The following is an 18,029-nucleotide window of genomic DNA, read 5'->3' as shown; positions in this document are numbered from 1 at the left end:
TCGCGAAAAGAGCGACGCACGTACACACACGCAACACGGCCACATGTACGCGCAAGTTCGGACGAGCAAACTCGGACACTTGGGGCGACCCGGTGTAATTTGCAAACAGACGCCGTTGGCCGAAACCACACACGTACAAGATTACACAACGACGCGATCCCTTCTAGAGATTACTGTTCGATGTCTCATTCGGTAAATTTTGTCGAGTTATCTGCAGCCTAAAATGAACGATGATTGTCTCGACATATTTAAATCTTTTTTCATTCAAATATTTTTGAATGCAAAAAAATTCCTTTCTGTTATAATATGTAAATTTTCATATTCCAAATTATACATATATTATTTATGTCTCTTTCTTTACATGCAGAAAATTTTGAAATTTTCTTATTATAATATTTAATTTCTATTTTGTTTTATAATTATTATTCTTTTTTTGCTTAAGGGAAACAATTTATAAAGATGTGTTTCGAACAATGTATGAGTGTTTCAATAAATCGGAATTCTTTTAAGTGCAATAGATTAATAGATGATAGGTGATATGAGAGGTGAAAGATATTTTTGGTATCGCTATCAGGAAGATACGAATAAGTAATCAAATATAATATATGATTTTGTTTTCGTTATAATTTTTATATATCATGGAATTATGTTCTTCATAATTTCACAAATTGTTATGAATTTTACGAAACTTGTTTTTCAAAAATTTCTTTTTACAATTTTGCATTGCACATAAATATTTAAATATTTTATTCATCTCTCTCTTAAAAATATCTCCTATTTTATGCGTTTCAATCTTCAGTATAAAAAGTCTTTTTCCGGAAATAAATTGTAACTTTAAAAAGTAACTAAAATGAGGGATGTAAAAAAGTTATGTAATAAAATTACTGTATTTTCCAAGCAACCGCGCAATATCTTTGGAGGCGGCAATCTTTGAGAGGCTATAACTTGAAGAGTTCATTAAAGCAGTTAGAAATGCTTTTCCTGATATTTCTAGAACGTTGCGCAAGTCGAAGCAAAGTTAATACAGAAGCGACACAAAGTTCCCTAGAGAATATCATGTAGGTAATACTTGTCGTAATATAACCACTCCCTTAGGAGCCATTTTGACCCATTTATAGAAACATCTCTCGAACGGAAATACCACGTCTACATATAAGACGGCCTTGGGACGTGAAATATTTAATTTTATTTCATTTAACGAATATTTTAAGAAGTATCGTCTGAATCTTGATTTAATTATACATGCAAACATTTTTTTTTTTTTTTTTTTTTTTTGCATGCTGTCATGATACTTATGTAATATTCGAAACTATCATAGAGATATATAAATAATTTGCAATTAAAATCACTGATACATATCGAAAGATAAAATTTTTATATCATTGCTTTTGCTCCGACAAGCAAAAATTGCTAAGGATCAAAGATCATAAAGGCGAATGACATTGTGCGTATGGCAGTTGAGAATTTTCTCAAGCTTATGAATATACTGGTTCCAACTTTATGGATGAAGCTGGATTAAATCGCTTTAAGAGACTACAAGTACGTAATCCTATCGTAGAAATAATTATGTTTGTAATTGTCATGTCTTCTCTCTTTCCTTGTATATTTCTCAGATATAATAGCTGCAAATTGCAGAGAAAAATAAATTGCAAATATAAAATTAAATCCTATCACGATCGGACCTAATCACACATAATAAAACATGTTAATGAAAGAATAATCGTTTATATTAATTGATATAAAAATAAGCGTTTTCAATTGATATTTATGCGCGATATGATATATTGTATAAATCTCTTGTAGCTATTATCAATTTACGCGTTTAAATTACAATTATTATAAAAATTTATAAAATTTTGTGAATATCGGATAGTGCGTGTTACGCATGGTAAAATATCAAATATGGAGCAACTCTGAAGAAAAAAAGATCGATTAAAAAACCGTTGATATTCCAATACATGAATTTTGTAATATTTCGTGGAACAATTTTGTCATCGGGCCGGATGAATACGGCTAATTGTAAATCGGAAAATGAAAGCATCCATTTATTCGCAAACAAAACGAGAAAATCGTACAGGTAAATAACTTGTGTTAAGATATGAATGAGCACAAAAATCTAAGTCTCTCTTCTAATTGAATAATCAAGATGTCAGTTGTTTTGAATCGTGAGAGATATTTTCAAATATAAAAGAAAAATAAGAAAAATACGACATTTACGAACAATTTAATAATCAATTAATTTAACATATTTTTTTTCAATTAAAGAAATAGATATTTAACTGGTGTCTTGATAAAAATATGGTATTGAAAATGTTATATACTATATAAAAATATTAAAGACGTTTTTAAATAAAGTAACAAATTACTCTCAATATTGCGTTTTTATATTTTAATTCAAAAAATTATCACAGAACCAACAAATTTCACTTTTTATATTTTGACTAATGCGTAAAAGGAAATAACTGTTAACAAAGATAATCAATATGTATTGTATTTACGATACATAAGAGCTTATAGATAAACGAAAATGCAATTTTATCAGTTTTACTAGCCAGTTTTTCTGCCAGATTACAGATAAATCGAACAACTCTCAAAAATTTTTATCGTATCGTGTACAGAGAGAATTCGATAGAGCCGTCAGATCAATTTTATAAATTTACACAACAGTAAATGTACCACATCATATCTTTTTACTACGAAGAATGATTTATCTTTTTCTGTTTTATATTGTTGCTGCGATTGTTAAAATAAATAATATCGCAGAGAGAGAGAGAGAGAGAGAGAGAGAGAGAAAGAGAGAAAGATTTGATGTTTTACAAAATAGTTTTATAATCATTCATTTTCTTTATTATCTCTATATAATATTTTTTAACTACTTAAAAAAATTAAGAAAAAACGTGAAAAAAAGTAAATAATAATTTAATAATAAAGAAACGATATATAAGAGAACATCTCAGTACAGTAATTATTAATTAACTAATTATTTTATATCGTACTTTTTTCCCCGTGTATTTTAAACGCGTTTAATTATTGTACTTTTATAATAAAGATTTTAATTAGCAGGACCATTAATGATATTGATTAGATTTAGCGCGTGTATTTTATAATGTATAATTTAGTAATATATTGTGCAATATTATCGGAAGTATTAATCAAGATAAAAATATTTAATAGGCAAGAATTCTCATTTTTTTTTCCATCTTTTTATTATATTTATTGGAAAAATTGTGTATATATTTTTTAACTACAATATATATGATATAAAACAAAGGTAAATTTCAAAAATTGGAATTCACCTCTGGAATCACATTTTTGCAGAATCAACTATTGTGATCAAGCAATTTTAAATGACAAGCATGAAAATTGTCACCCTATATAAAAGCCCGCGTATTTTATGCCTATATATATAAGCAGAAATTGATTCTTTGATATTCAAGAAAAGCCGATTATTTCAATACTATAATAGAGTACATAATGTTATATGTTCAAAATATTTACACAATTTATTGTACAACTTGCAAATAAAATGTAAAATAATATTGTCCAAATTAGAAAATAGAGGTTCGTTATATGATGGCATTTGTTATGTATTTTTACGTCTAACTTAGGCCGTATCCCGAAACGGCCAGTACTAAAAATCTATAGTTCACGTAACATATATTATAGATTACCAGTACTAATAATAAATTTCGGAACAACACAGCTTTATTGTACCGTACAGAGAGCGAGATTTTGATTAGAAAGAAATATCTCGAAAACACAAATGTAAGGAAAGACGAGAAAAATCTGCCTTGTAATATGTTGGTTTTACTACAATATAACTTGACGTTTTCTATGTGTTGCCGCGTGTTGGAAACAGGCATGCATTATCATTACAATCCCTCTTTTATTTATATGCTTACATATACAATACATATATACATGCATACAGTAAAAATATATAAATTTACCGTTATGCATTGGGTGCGACAACAATATTGTTCACGGCATTCGCATCGTTTCTTTGCAACTTTATTACGAATATTCATGTATGAACACGTTTTGTATTATGTCACATTTCTCATATGTAATAAACGGTGTCAAGATAAAAATATATTTTCCTTCTAACAAGTTCTTTTTAATCTTTTAATAAAGAAAAAAATGAAGTTACATATAAGAATGATTAAGAGATATAATACATATTATTTTCGATATTATTTCTGATCTTCATAGAAAGATTTTTGATATATCTACAATATACACAGAAAATATTTAACACAATTTTTTTTTTTATTATGCAACTTGCAAATATAATGTAAAATATTATTTCCTTGATATTGTAAATATATTAAAATTTTTATATATATCAAATTTTAATATATTTATAAATATATAAAAAATCTTTCTGTGGACAATATTATTTTATATTATATTTACAAGTTGCACAATAAAAAAAAATGTGTAAAATATTTTCTATATAATTCTAATGCTTCTAAAAGGGAACATTTAAATAAGAAAAAATCTCATTTTATGATTAGATAAATAATCTTGTATCTTTTCTTTACGTTTAGAATACGATAGGTTATATCTCAATTAGACTAGAACTTTGTCATAATAACGATAAATCTGCTCTATATGTCACTGATCCATCTGACATGGAAAGCCCCGATTAAGAAGTAATAAATGCGAAACTATTTCCTAAGTTTCCCCGCAATCCATCTCATTACGTCCAATGACGGCGGATATCCAATATCAGTCTCTGTGTTCATCCAAGTTTAATCGTAGCGATTACATTCGGGTTTGAATCCCCGTGCGGATATTACAGCGAATTACGAAGTAGCTGAACAGATGTACGCTTGCGAAAATATTCTGTAAATATGTGCAATGTCATCTTGGTAAGAATTAAACGCGTACTTCTGGCATATGATGGTTATTTCCACTAATACGACAAAATGTGCAAAAATTATAGAAATTCTCAAACATCAGATTTAGATAGCAAATAATAATAATTATAATGGTGTGTATTGTTTAAAGCAATATACATGTTCTAAAACGTGTTGAGAAAAATTTATTGTAATTGTTAATAATGCATACTATGTGATTTGCATGTCATTATAATATATATTTGTATACAATATATCTTTTTTTTTTTTTTTTTTTTTTTTTTTTTTTTTTTTTTAAGTTACACCAAATTTTTGAAGACTTACGTAAAAATATATCAACACATTTTGCTAGATAAAAGACGATGGTTATATTTTCAAAAAATGAATCTAATAAACAAGAAATTTTTGTGAGAAATAAATGAATGCGTATCTCATCCGAGAAGAACATCAACAGCACTTGGAGATATGTGTTATCTTCTCTGTAACGATATGGCCAAATGGTGCTCGATCGTAATAATCTTTGCGCGATATGCAATAACTAGATTTTACGACCCATATTAAGTTAGCCCCCCCACCAACGCCAAATTAAATCAAATACATCAAATAATTTAGTGCTAATTATGTGCTAATTAGTTGCCGTCCGAATTTTGTTGCTCAAACCGTTTAGCAGGAATTTACATTCAAACTGGGGGGTGCTAGCTTGACATTAAGCCAGCCCCCCCCCCATAGTGAAAAAAATATATATAAAGCTCGAATCAAAAAATAAAATACACTAGAATTTGTTGCTATTTTGTTGCTCTAAAATAACATAAAAATATTTTTAAAAAAGTATATCATTTAATTAATACCACTATATACTCAGTCTCGCCGCGCCGTACCATTCACTTGCGCGAAGTAAAAGTAAATAAAAAAATGTATTGCTCGCATGTATTTGGTACTAAAATAATCTGTGGACAATATACTGTCGAAATATATGAGAAACTGAATTTGTTGCTCGTCTTAAAGTATTAAAAATCGATACTTTGTCGCCGCGGACCCTATACGACGCGCTCTTATATTATATAAATTAACTAAAAGAATTTGTTGCTCGCATGTTTTTGGTATTAAAATAATCTGTGGACAATATACTATCGAAATATATAAGAAACTGAATTTGTTGCTCGTCTTAAAGTATTAAGAATCGATACTTTTTTTTCACTATGGGGGGGGCTGGCTTAATGTCAAGCTAGCACCCCCCACTTTGAATGTAAATTCCTGCTAAACGGTTTGAGCAACAAAATTCGGACTACGGCAACTAATTAGCACATAATTAGCACTAAATTATTTGATGTATTCGATTTAATTTGGCGTTGGTGGGGGGGGCTAACTTAATACGGGTCGATAATGAATAGCCCAGACTAGAAACGAATTAACGTGGAATGAATATTACAATACAACATAATAATCTAAGTAATATTTTCTTTTGTTTCGTTTTACTCTGAATATGTAATTTATCGCGTTTTGATTTACTGTGAAACAAATGAAAAATTTATCTAAAATCTACAATTTAAATGGACAGCATTATACGTATAAAAGTACGTTATATAAAAATAAACTATAATAAACTGAAAAAATATATATTTAGAATAACGATATGTATATATAGTTAGATATGTATACATTATAAAAATTTTGTATTATAAATTTTCAATTTATTTTTTAATTACTTGATAATTAATAATTTTTTTCATAACATCACTCTCGTTTAAAAACTTGACATCGTTATTAAAAATTTCTCCTTCATTGTTTTCACTACGTCTCGTCAAACTGCTCGATCATCATGAGAAGAAAAATGCAAATGCATTAGGGGACAGACAAATGCACTTTAATATAGAACCATTTAAATATAGAGTTTAAATATAAATTATGCAAAATACCTGACATAATAAAAAGCTTTACGGTATGTTAAAAAACAAATACTTAAAGTCTAAATATAATTTTCAATCACGAGCTATTTTAAACTCTATATATATTCGCTATATGTATTTTAAATTTATTATTGCATATTGGAGATGTGGAAAAGAGAGAGAAATATCTCTCATTCGTATTTTAAGATTGACAAGTTTAAATCTGTGCTGCTCTTATATATACGAGTCGTATACGCAAACAGACGAACATTAAAGTGATTCGAAGGAGGCACACAATTACGTGTGTTATTCCTTTTACAATAATCGCGCGTACGTGGACGCTCAAGTGCGTCTTCGCGAACGCAGACTTTTCGATGAAACATTGCATAATTTTTTGCCGTTGCGTAAGAGCACCGAGAAACGCCGGCTGTTACGCAATCATTAACGTATACGTCTTCCCTGAAAGCACTTATAATCGCCGTCACGGCATCCGATCTTTATATTCCGGCTTTTTTTAATTCCGCTCTGTATCTACATACGCGACATCGATAGCAACATTATCGCGGGTTGCGAATACCGGGTGCGATAACTGAATCTATCACACACGCGCACGCGAATATAAATATATCGTAAATATGCAAATGTATTTATGCATGCGCCATGCAAATACACTTAATGCCTTTTGTTCGCGCGTCGATGTAATTTAAGCTTTAAAAGCGCATTAATTTCACCATTTCTTTCTCCCGTCTTTTTTAGACAAAATGCGTATTCTTAATTTTGTTAATGTACATGTTGGATAATTTTCATTTTTTAAGAATGACGCGTTAAAGATATATGTTACGATTACAGAGTGATCAGAGTTAAATAAAATCTAATCGTATTATTGATGATTTCGAATGCTAATAAAATAGTAAAATTAATGCGCTCAACGATTATAATTATGAAATCATTAATAATCATCAATGATGAATAATAGAAACAATCGAGGCAAAGATAATATGGTCAGTTTTAATTCTAAATATTTATATGATTATCAGATTATAAATAATTAATCAAAAAACAACTCGATTTTTCAATATCATCGTTTCCATAAATTAAAAAATAAATTGACACGCATATTGTTAATTTCGTTAATGCACATGTTGGATAATTTTCATTCTCTAAAAATGACGCGTTAAGGATGTTAAGATTACAGAGTGATCAGAGTTAAATAAAATGTAATCGTATTAATGATCGAGTTCGAATGCTAATAAAATAGTAAAATTAATGCGCTCAAAGATTATAATTATGAAATCATCAGTAATCATTAATGACGAATAACAGAAATAATCAAGGCAAAAATAATATGGTCAGTTTTAATTCTAAATATTTATATGATTATCAGATTATAAATAATTAATCAAAAAACAACTCGATTTTTCAATACTATTGTTTCCATAAACTAAAAATTATATTGACAATTTTAAATGTTTAATAATAAATTCTACTCACCGACCGATGCACCGCCCTTGCATGTCTCACTTCTTTCTGCATCTGGTCATCGCGAGATCCCTTCCGTTTCCGGTTGCTCCCTTCGCTTCAAATTGAGACGAGACAGTCTATCAATTTGTCCACTCGTGCATAATCACTATTCTCATAATCACTATTTCACTCGTAGTCCAAAATCCGCCATATGCAATGACGCGGTAAAATTATTTCCATGCCGATTATAAACACGAAAGAACATATAATCGCGTATTAATAAATGGACGGAGACGATTTTCCGTGACTCTAATCGACATTCCCGATACTCACGACATCCACTTTATACACGGGATAAACTTGTGATGGATAAAAAAAGGCGAGAAATACGGAAAGAATATTTCAATCTCGCACGCTAATGCAATACGACGGTTACTGTAACGGTTACGGACAATTTAGGCAGGTTGAGTAGTAGTAGATGGGGAGGGGGGAACGCGTCGTCGAATATCCGTTCCAGGAAAAGGAGCGAGCGCGTCTCTTCCAAGAAATAAACCGTACGCGAAGAATCCTGCGCGAGATAAATCAAACTAGCTCGAGCGACGCTCTTTTGCGATCTCGATTTATGAAATTGTGAATATAACTCTGAAAAAAGGATTACATTCGAAAACAATATTAAAGAATATTAAAGCAGAAACGTGTCGAACGCGACGCGCTTATATTTTCAACGCAATATTATTATATACGACAGCGAGTAAATTATTTCAGCGCCTAAAAATATGTTAAATAATGTATTCATCGATCGTTGTATCGTATTATAAAGTCGATATATCAAAACTACAAATTACTCTCGATTCGGATATTTCGAATATTCGTTCGGATGCGAAATTCATTTTCGATAGATAAAAGATGCGTGGGAAAAATCTTGTCGTTTGCGAGTATATATATATCGAAAGATGCCTTAATCACGATTACACGGGTTAATATATTACACTCGGATAATCGCCTGTTATTCGATACAAGACCCCCCCGACACTCGTTCGTACGCGGATCTCACTTTCGACGGATAAAAAGACGGAGAGCGAGAAACACGGAGCGCGACCGTAATTCGTCTTGAGACTCGCGCTTGTGTGAAGAGACTGACACGATTACGGAAAATTTAGGCTGGACGGGTAGGCGAGGAGAGGGGAGGACCGCGTCGCCGAACGTCTCGGTACAGAAGCGTTCAAAAAAGTTGGTCGTAAACATTCAGATATAAACAAAGAAGCGCGGCTCGAGAGAAAGAGAGAGAGAGAGAGCTTATATTACAAAATCTCGATCAATTTTCATGGCGAAACGATAATACAACGAGAATAATCGTTGAATAGAATGTGTAAGATTCGAGGAGGAATATATCTGAAAAGCAGCTCACACACCACATATGAACATTCCTAATAAAATATTCTTATTTAAGAGAAAAAAAAAATGTGTTCGGTTAGTCGACTAATTTTACACGTCAGGTTTAATAATATTCATGGTTGTAAAATTGACCAATCACGGTCATTCGATTCTTGATTGGTGATTGGTTAGTTTTAAAACTATGGCCGCGAGAAACCACGAGTACCAACAGCTAAATGAGAAATTTTACAATTGGTGAAGCTTCGCGTCGCGTTTTTCACACGTTTCGTATTTCAATATACTTTAATATTCTTTTAAAATATATGATTCTTCTTCCATTATATGTATAATTTCGCCAGAAAATAATCGCGAGATTGCAAAAGTATCGCTCGAGCTTCGTTATCTTATCCTTGTTCGTATCGCGAAGGTTTTTTGGCGCACGATTTTTTTCTCGCAAAAAACTCGCTCGCTCCTGTTCTTGGAAGAGATATTCGACGACATTCCCCTCCCCTCCCCCCACCTATCCGTCCAGCCTAAATTTTCCGTAACGCTCTTCGCACAAGCGCGATTATCGAGACGTATTACGGTCGCGTTCCGTATCTCTCGCATCTTTTCATCCATCGAAAGTGAATTTTGGGGGTAACTACCTCTCTCATTCTCATTTTTGTCGGGAATGAACGCACGCGGGCCCTTTGCGCTTTACTCATCCGTAGCGAAAACTCGCGTTTGCTCGCGTGATTAAAGAGCTCATCGCGCGAAAAGTTATCAAAATGCCGCGTGGAAAAATTATGATCTCCTCGAATTAATTATTCAATTCTCATTTCATCGTCTAATGAATTTCAGAATCGTAAAATAATTATTGTAGCGTGGAATTGTCGGGGGATCGATCTCGGTATATGTTTACTCGGTAATCCACGGATACTTGAATATCGTCATTGATGCTCTCGGATAATCAGCGAACTCCCGTGCATCAACGATTTCTCTAATTTCGTCTTAGGCCGAGATTCGCACGGTCCTCGGGCGACCCATATTAAGTTAGCCCCCCCACCAACGCCAAATTAAATCAAATACATCAAATAATTTAGTGCTAATTATGTGCTAATTAGTTGCCGTAGTCCGAATTTTGTTGCTCAAACCGTTTAGCAGGAATTTACATTCAAAGTGGGGGGTGCTAGCTTGACATTAAGCCAGCCCCCCCCCCCCATAGTGAAAAAAATATATATAAAGCTCGAATCAAAAAATAAAATACACTAGAATTTGTTGCTATATATGTTTGAGCAACAAAATTCGGACTACGGCAACTAATTAGCACATAATTAGCACTAAATTATTTGATGTATTTGATTTAATTTGGCGTTGGTGGGGGGGCTAACTTAATATGGGTGATTTTACGATCCTCTTGTATTGCAACGTTCGCGTTAACTATCTCGCCAAAGTGTTAGATGGGTATGGTGGGTATGCAAAGATGGTAGCGAAGGCAAGAGAGGAAATTGCTTGTTCCACGACGGCAATCTGCTCTAATTTATTGACCGTCAAGTATATCCCCTATCTTATGTACAAGAGAGAAAAAGATGCGACGCGTTAAGTTACTCAATGGCGATGAACGAGAAGCGCGAAAACTCATTGCAAAATGTAAAAGAAAAAAATAGTTTAATTAAACAACGTAAAATGTCGACTTTACAATTGAATTTGAGTAATGGCTACTAGACAGATAATTCCTACAAGAGATAAATATACTGGCATGGTTAGACATTGTGGTCTGGCACATTTTTTACTTTTTTTTTTTTTCAACTAAAATTTTATATTCGATGAATCAGCCCGCGGCCGCTATAAATTCCAACGTAAAATTGCCAATATCCAAAATAAAGTTTTCCGTAAACAAACTCTATACTACAGAAATATACTATGTAAAAAGCTATGCAAATTCTTTATATATGCAGTTTAGACGCGCATTAAAAAAAAAAATGCATAATTTTTTTGACACGATGGTGGGAATTGTTATGTTCATTGCATAAAATCGAAATTATAGTTTTTCGATAAATGAACATTTGTAGTTTAAACGGTAAATCTTTTGTTTTCTTTTATAATGTAATACAAAAATTATTTTTTTCAATAATAATTTAGTGCGGATTTGCAAAAAATTCAATGATCAATTTAAGAAATAAAATAACAATAATAATATAATAACTGATTGAAGGAATACAGAAGCGGATAATAAAATCCGCTTTATTATTAGAAAACGAATCTTGATAGATCAAGATATATTTAATATTTCATAGATATCATAGATATAATATTTTTAAGTAGTTTTACAGACGAATATAATTATCAGAAAATTTTATATTTATGATCGTACCGATTAATATAAAGAAATCTTTCTTGCGGATACATATATGAATGTGCATTTTTTTCTTAATTGTAAGAGCCGATGGAAAAAAATGTCCTATTTTCTATTCCGCTGTTAACTCCCGCGTTATTCCGTCGCTCGCATACGTCATATCAAAACGTCAATGTCGAAATATGGATTGCACCAGAGCAATCAGCATCGAACGATGCTTTTGGGAAACGATGGACGGGCAAGCGCTGGACCGAGCTATATTTTGGCGACTGGCCGTCATTCGTCGACTTTTCGTTTTTGCGTCGAGTATCGCTGGTACATCCGAATGTTGCCATTGAATGGGAAGAAAACAGCGTTCGTGATGTACGAATCTAGAATCTCGCTTGATTTTTCATCTTTAGTTGTGACGGGGCGCGTCATCTTCGTCGCTCCATTTTCCATCAAACCAAGCAGCATCAGCGAGATAGTTGAATTAAAATTATATTTGAGCTTGACCATTTAAACATATTTACAAATGTTTTTGAAACAATCGCTAAACAGGCGAATCAAGTGGTTGACGAATTTGCGATATTCATATTGTATACGATTAATTATTAAGGTTGATTATTAATGAATCTATTTTCTTGATATGTATATGATAGAGTTTAAATTAATACATTTTTTGAGATACACACGTTAATCTTTTGAATATTTCGCATTGTACACATATCGAATCGGTAGAGACAGCAAAATTGCGATTTTATAGTCCATCAAAACTCGATCTCGCACGTGGCAGTCGTAGATTTTAAAATTCGGTCGGCGATGGTACCGAGATCCATATCTTGGCACATGTATGCAGGCCCATTTGCCCGAAACGCGAAGTTATTGGTTTCAAAGTCTCTTGGATACGCTTATCCGTTTTTTCTCTGTCTCTTTCTTGTCTTCATCCTCATTTTCTTACTTTCTTCCTATATTTTTGTTCTCTTTTATTATTTCTTTCCACCTATCTTCCTTTTCTTCATTCATCCCTTATTCGCTGACATGGCGAATCTATTTTTGTCGCTTCACTTTTATCATCGCGAATCTTTCGCGTTGCTAGTTTGTCGGGCATCAAAATTCAACCCCATCGTCGTACGCGGAAGGAAGCTCACTTCGCTCTCGGGAAACAGCGTCGAAAAACGATTATAGCCAGATTAACAATAACGATATAACAGCGCGTCGTCGATCGATATGCGCCCGCGGAAATGGTTTTCATCGGTTGACCTGGATTTTCCCGATGCGCGATGTTTGATGTTCGCATCGAAACTTACACGATGATAAATAACGGCTTTTCCTTCATTTTAAAGATAGCTAACCTGTGATCTCACTTTTTTATTGCAACTGTGTCTTACTTCCAAGCGAAATCGTATTTCAATCATCAGTTACCTTTATATTATTATAATTATAAATATATACAATTGTTGTTTTCTTGTATTCCAGATCACAAAAATTAAATATAAAATGATTATCTGTTTTTATTAATTATATAAATAATTTTACTAATTTCTAAAAATAAAATCTAATTTCTTAATAACACGAATATTTCAATTTTTTTATACTTCATATAAGATAAAAAACTTAATAATGAAACATAAACATTTTTAATTTGCTTTTACGCATTTTGTCCCCATAAAATTGTACATAAATTAACGTAACAATCCATAATAAACAAACAGCTAGTTTTAGCGAGTGACATAAGCGGATCAGGGATAAGCCGTCGGCTTTCCATAAACGGCATCTCGCTTCTGCTCCTTGTTGTCTCCTAAACCCTTAAAGGTGCTCTCAAATCGTTTCGTAAGATCGATCGATCGTGGCAGTCGGGTGCGAGGATTCATTTCGTGGCCAGACGGAAATGCAACACCCTTTTTCGTATTCCCACGGAAGAAGTCATTGGCCGTTCGTTCAGCCGTAAATCGTTTCTCGACCTCGATTCCCTCGTAATTACTAGTTCCTCGAGGCTCCATTATATTAAACCCCAGCGTGTCACGGTATGTCGAGCACTGTCGAGATTCCCGTTTAGTGTTTAGTACGGTGCCGGCGAATCCTGATGTAAATTGTATTACTGGCTTGCCATCGCGCAAATGCAATATTAATGACTTCGGTGCAGATAATTAGCCAGAAGGGCGTAATAATTTAAGAAAATAAGAGCCACGCGTAAATCTCCGTTTTCTGACTCTGTTCTTTCCAGTTGTCTACCACCGTTTTGCAATTGCATTTCTCTGCGATATAATCTCGGCTCTCTCGTTCCTAGAAATGTACCTCTTTATTCGCTGGAAATAATTTTTATTCCAACGTGTTATTTTTCGTGCTCCCGCAATCTTGCAACTTTAACGATATGCGCGTATGGTATATGCTGTACAGAGAAAAGGAACACAGCGATGTAACTCTATTTTTTATTTTCTATTGCTTACGGAGGAGCTTTAGAAAGTCCGATGTACGGAGCCGATTCGAGTGTTCCTGATTTAATGCCATCGGCTAATCCCAAATCGGCGACTCTCCAGCTCTGAGATTTCACGCCAGACGACGATAAAGCAAGCTACTTAATCCGGCGAGGTACGTAAGATTTATGGTTCACGGATTGGTGAAATCACCGAATACACCGAGAATATCCTTAAGCTTATATAATCGGGTCTGCATGCACGAGAGTAACATAAGATTTGAAATATATGTCCGCTTTTTGCTGGGAGAAAAACAGATAAATAGATTGTCAATTCGACTGAAATCGATGTCAGTATCGTACTAAATCGACGTATCTCGTATCTTCCAAGTAAATATAATTACGTGATTTTTCTTGTAAATTCATTGATTACAAACAATATTTACGAAGGTAGCATGCAATTGAATTTTGCATGCTATTGGCTTTATTTTTTATATACAACTTGCAAGAATATGATATGATATAAAGTTTAACAGTAATTTTTATTTTCCTGTGATATCTTTTCAATTTATTGTATTTTTTTCAATCCTATTAGAAGAGATTACGAGAACCGACAGAGACGAAATATGGAACAAAATAATTTTAATTTTTTTGAATGTGCAAATAGAATTCTTATCTTTTCGATGACAGTAAACTTTTATTTTTCCATGTGACGGACTTCACGCAACCATTGCAAATGCGGAGAAGAAGATGCACTTTTGCGAATTCTATTTTTGGAAAAAGAGTGAACACAATCGAAAAGTATCACTGACGTCTAAATCGCGGCGCACCGTTAGCTTTATCCGGGGCAGACGATATTATTTAACACCTTAATACAAGCGATTTCTCTCGATAACGTGTTCGGCGCATAATTCTCTGAGGAAATCCCGGAGGCGACACACGTCCAACTAGACGCCACACCGAAGTGACCCAGCCGCGCCGTCCACTTTTCTTCTACAATACATCTTTGCCATCTGACGATCGTTTCTCGGCTATTCCTCCGGGAGATACACCGCGCGGCTTCAGTTTCCGTTAAATGTGTAACCCGCATTTCAAGGGGACGGCGCCGAGAGTGATAGATGGTGCAGGAACGGAAGAAAGGATGTATAGAGGATAGGAAGGAATAAAGTCGGACGAAAAGAACACGAGGGGTGTAGCAGGCGGATGGTGAGACGGGAGAAAAAAAGGCGACGATGCGAAATGTTCGCGGCATCTTGTGCACGGAGGCCTACCGTTCATTATTAATGTCGTTTGCGGGAGGAACTCGGGGGAGGGGGGGGGGGGAGAAGTGTCCAAGCAAATCGTCGAGTCAAACTATGCCTACAGTGGTCTGAAATATACGGTCGAGATTCGGAAAAGCAGCAAGCGGCTTCATTTTTCTGTCGTTTGTTTTCAATGTCAGCGTCAACGTCGTCGTGTATGTGTGTACGTACGTGCGTGTATGTGCGCGCGTGCTTCGCTTCTCTACTTCATTGGATAAAAGAGAAAAAAAGAAAAAGGTACGCTCCTCTCTTCGCCCTTTGTTCGACTAGATTTTTACAAAAGGAGAGAAAGATGTCTCGTGCTCTTCAAGCCTCTCCGGTACTCTGTTCGAACATGTACTATCATTCTCGAGTATCTTTGTTGCGACGAGGAACCAGCAACGACACACTGAAATAACGATTTTCGACGAGGATGTATTTCCACCTGAAATGCTCGACGAAGATTATTCGACTGTTCGATATCGACAGCAAGAATTTATGTAACTTTTTTTACATATCCACTTTACGTGATTTCACGCATTTGTCCATTTCAATTTTGTCCGACTATCATGCTTCTAATAATTATTAACTTTATCTTTAACCTGTATTAAAATCGATAAAATAATTAAAAAAAAAAATAAAAGTTTAATACTTGATACAGTAAAAAATGTTAACGTTATCAATTATATAATGTTTCTTTGTTACTAAGGAATTATTAAAGACATTTTCAATTTACGATAATATAAGCGACATAATAAAAAATTATTCTATAGCGATTAAAGTTTAATGATCGACAATTTGCATGCGATACGCGTATATCAAGCTCATTAGTCTTCCGAGAAATGTACAAAGTCATTTTATTTTTCTGAGAGATGTCCGAATCATGACGCCTCGCGCGTTCGCTCATTAATCTCATCTCATCTCTCCTTTCCGCCCATCCATCAAACATCCGTTTTTTTTTTCCGTCGTCGCAAACCCGTCGCGACGATTGTCGCGGACCGAGAGTTAGCTGTCGTTATTCGGCTTTTCCCTAAACCAGCGGATACAATTCTAACGTTGTCAGTCCAATTCCATTCTACTGGGACTAACTCTCACGCCTGGCTGGCGTTAAGTCCGGCATCGTACAACGTACGAAAAGGTTTTGCAATTAATCCACCATTGCGTCCCCGAATCTCGTTGTCGGTGGTTTCGCACAGATATACAGACATGCGTCCACGTAAAGCGGTTTCGTCTCCTCGGCAATATCTTACACCAGCGTAGAGGCAAACGGCGGAAGAGAGAGAGAGAGAGAGAGAGAGAGAATCCCAGGTAATTCCAGCCGGAACGTTAGCCCCGTGGATGAGGCGGGATCATCCCGTGTTACGTCTTCGCTTCTCCAGCACGGGCCATAGGGAGAAACGCGGATGGCTCGTGGAAAAATGGAAAAGAATTCTGTCAGGCGCGAGGAGAGGAATTCTCACGTGGCATGTAGGTCGCGACGCCGGCTCCTTACGGGGCTATAAGGTGCGCCGTGTACACCCGCGGTCCTCTTAGAGATTTTACACGCTCCTTTCTCGAGACAGTCCACATGGACAGACGGAAGCGTGGGTACATCGCGTATACGTATAAGGTGTTACACGCGCACGTGCTCGACTCGCCCATTTATATTCGCTTTCTTTTGTTGCTGTTTTCGTAAGCGCAGAAGAATTCACATTTAGAATGTTCTTCTGTTTCCTATAGCTATTACCACGACTATTACTATATCTCAAAATGAAATGTTGCGTTGAGATTTTTTATTGTGAGGTTACAGAAATTTTGATAAAACATGCACTTATTAATGATATGAATCGATAATAAAAAATTATATTTTTTTTTTAACTGTTACAATGATATTTGTTTTACATGAGAAGAGTTTCTCAGACTTTGTTCTCTTTTATAATTTATGGCTGTCTGTTTATACTACATTTAATATTAATTGCAAGAAAAAATTGGTCGCACGCGATAATAAAATAGCAGCAAAGAAACATTTTTCTTATGCGGAATCTTTTAACATCTTTTCCAATATGCTACCATCTTGCCAAATCGATTTTAATCTTTTTAACTGAGAGCTTTCAAGAAAGCGAGAACGTCTCGTTCCTATCTAGTACAAAGGCAACCAATTATGTCCGGAACATCTCCTAGAAGAAGATTCGCCAGGCAGGCAATTATTGGTGTGTCTAGCGAAAGAAGAGCGCTCTTTCTCCTGCCAAGTACTTTTGTGCACTTCATTGGCCAATGTTCGCTTCGATTCGCAAGACAATAAGCTGTCTTTTAAGAAATGCATGCAGATAATAATATCACCGTAGTAGTAAGTGAATTGCAGTCAATCGGCAATAAAATTATATAATATTTTTCTGAACTAACTCATCTTAATATTTATATGTAAAAATTCTTTTTGTAAACAATATTTACAAA

The 18,029-nt window shown here is 34.1% G+C and overlaps 1 protein-coding gene across 4 annotated transcripts in view; it reads right to left on the bottom strand.

The window, feature by feature from the left end:
• The window catches only part of LOC138943576 (protein artichoke), a 327,808-nt gene that overhangs the window by 102,236 nt on the left and 207,543 nt on the right, over positions 1-18,029 (bottom strand). For 3 of the 4 annotated variants that reach the window (XM_070314512.1, XM_070314511.1, XM_070314509.1), the window contains one exon: positions 8,240-8,324. The exons of the other annotated variant lie outside the window; for it this stretch is intronic. In XM_070314512.1, the coding sequence (XP_070170613.1) occupies positions 8,240-8,281 (42 nt within the window). In that variant the 5' untranslated portion in view covers positions 8,282-8,324. The remainder of the gene's footprint in view (positions 1-8,239; positions 8,325-18,029) is intronic. 4 annotated transcript variants of the gene reach the window in all.

The sequence above is a fragment of the Polyergus mexicanus genome, unplaced genomic scaffold (genome assembly GCF_030449975.1).
Source record: "Polyergus mexicanus isolate NDT 795.1 unplaced genomic scaffold, iyPolMexi1.0 SCAF_27, whole genome shotgun sequence".
Lineage (NCBI taxonomy): Eukaryota > Metazoa > Arthropoda > Insecta > Hymenoptera > Formicidae > Polyergus > Polyergus mexicanus.
The sequence above is the reverse complement of the archived record's forward strand: the minus strand, read 5'-3'. Positions and strand labels throughout refer to the sequence as shown.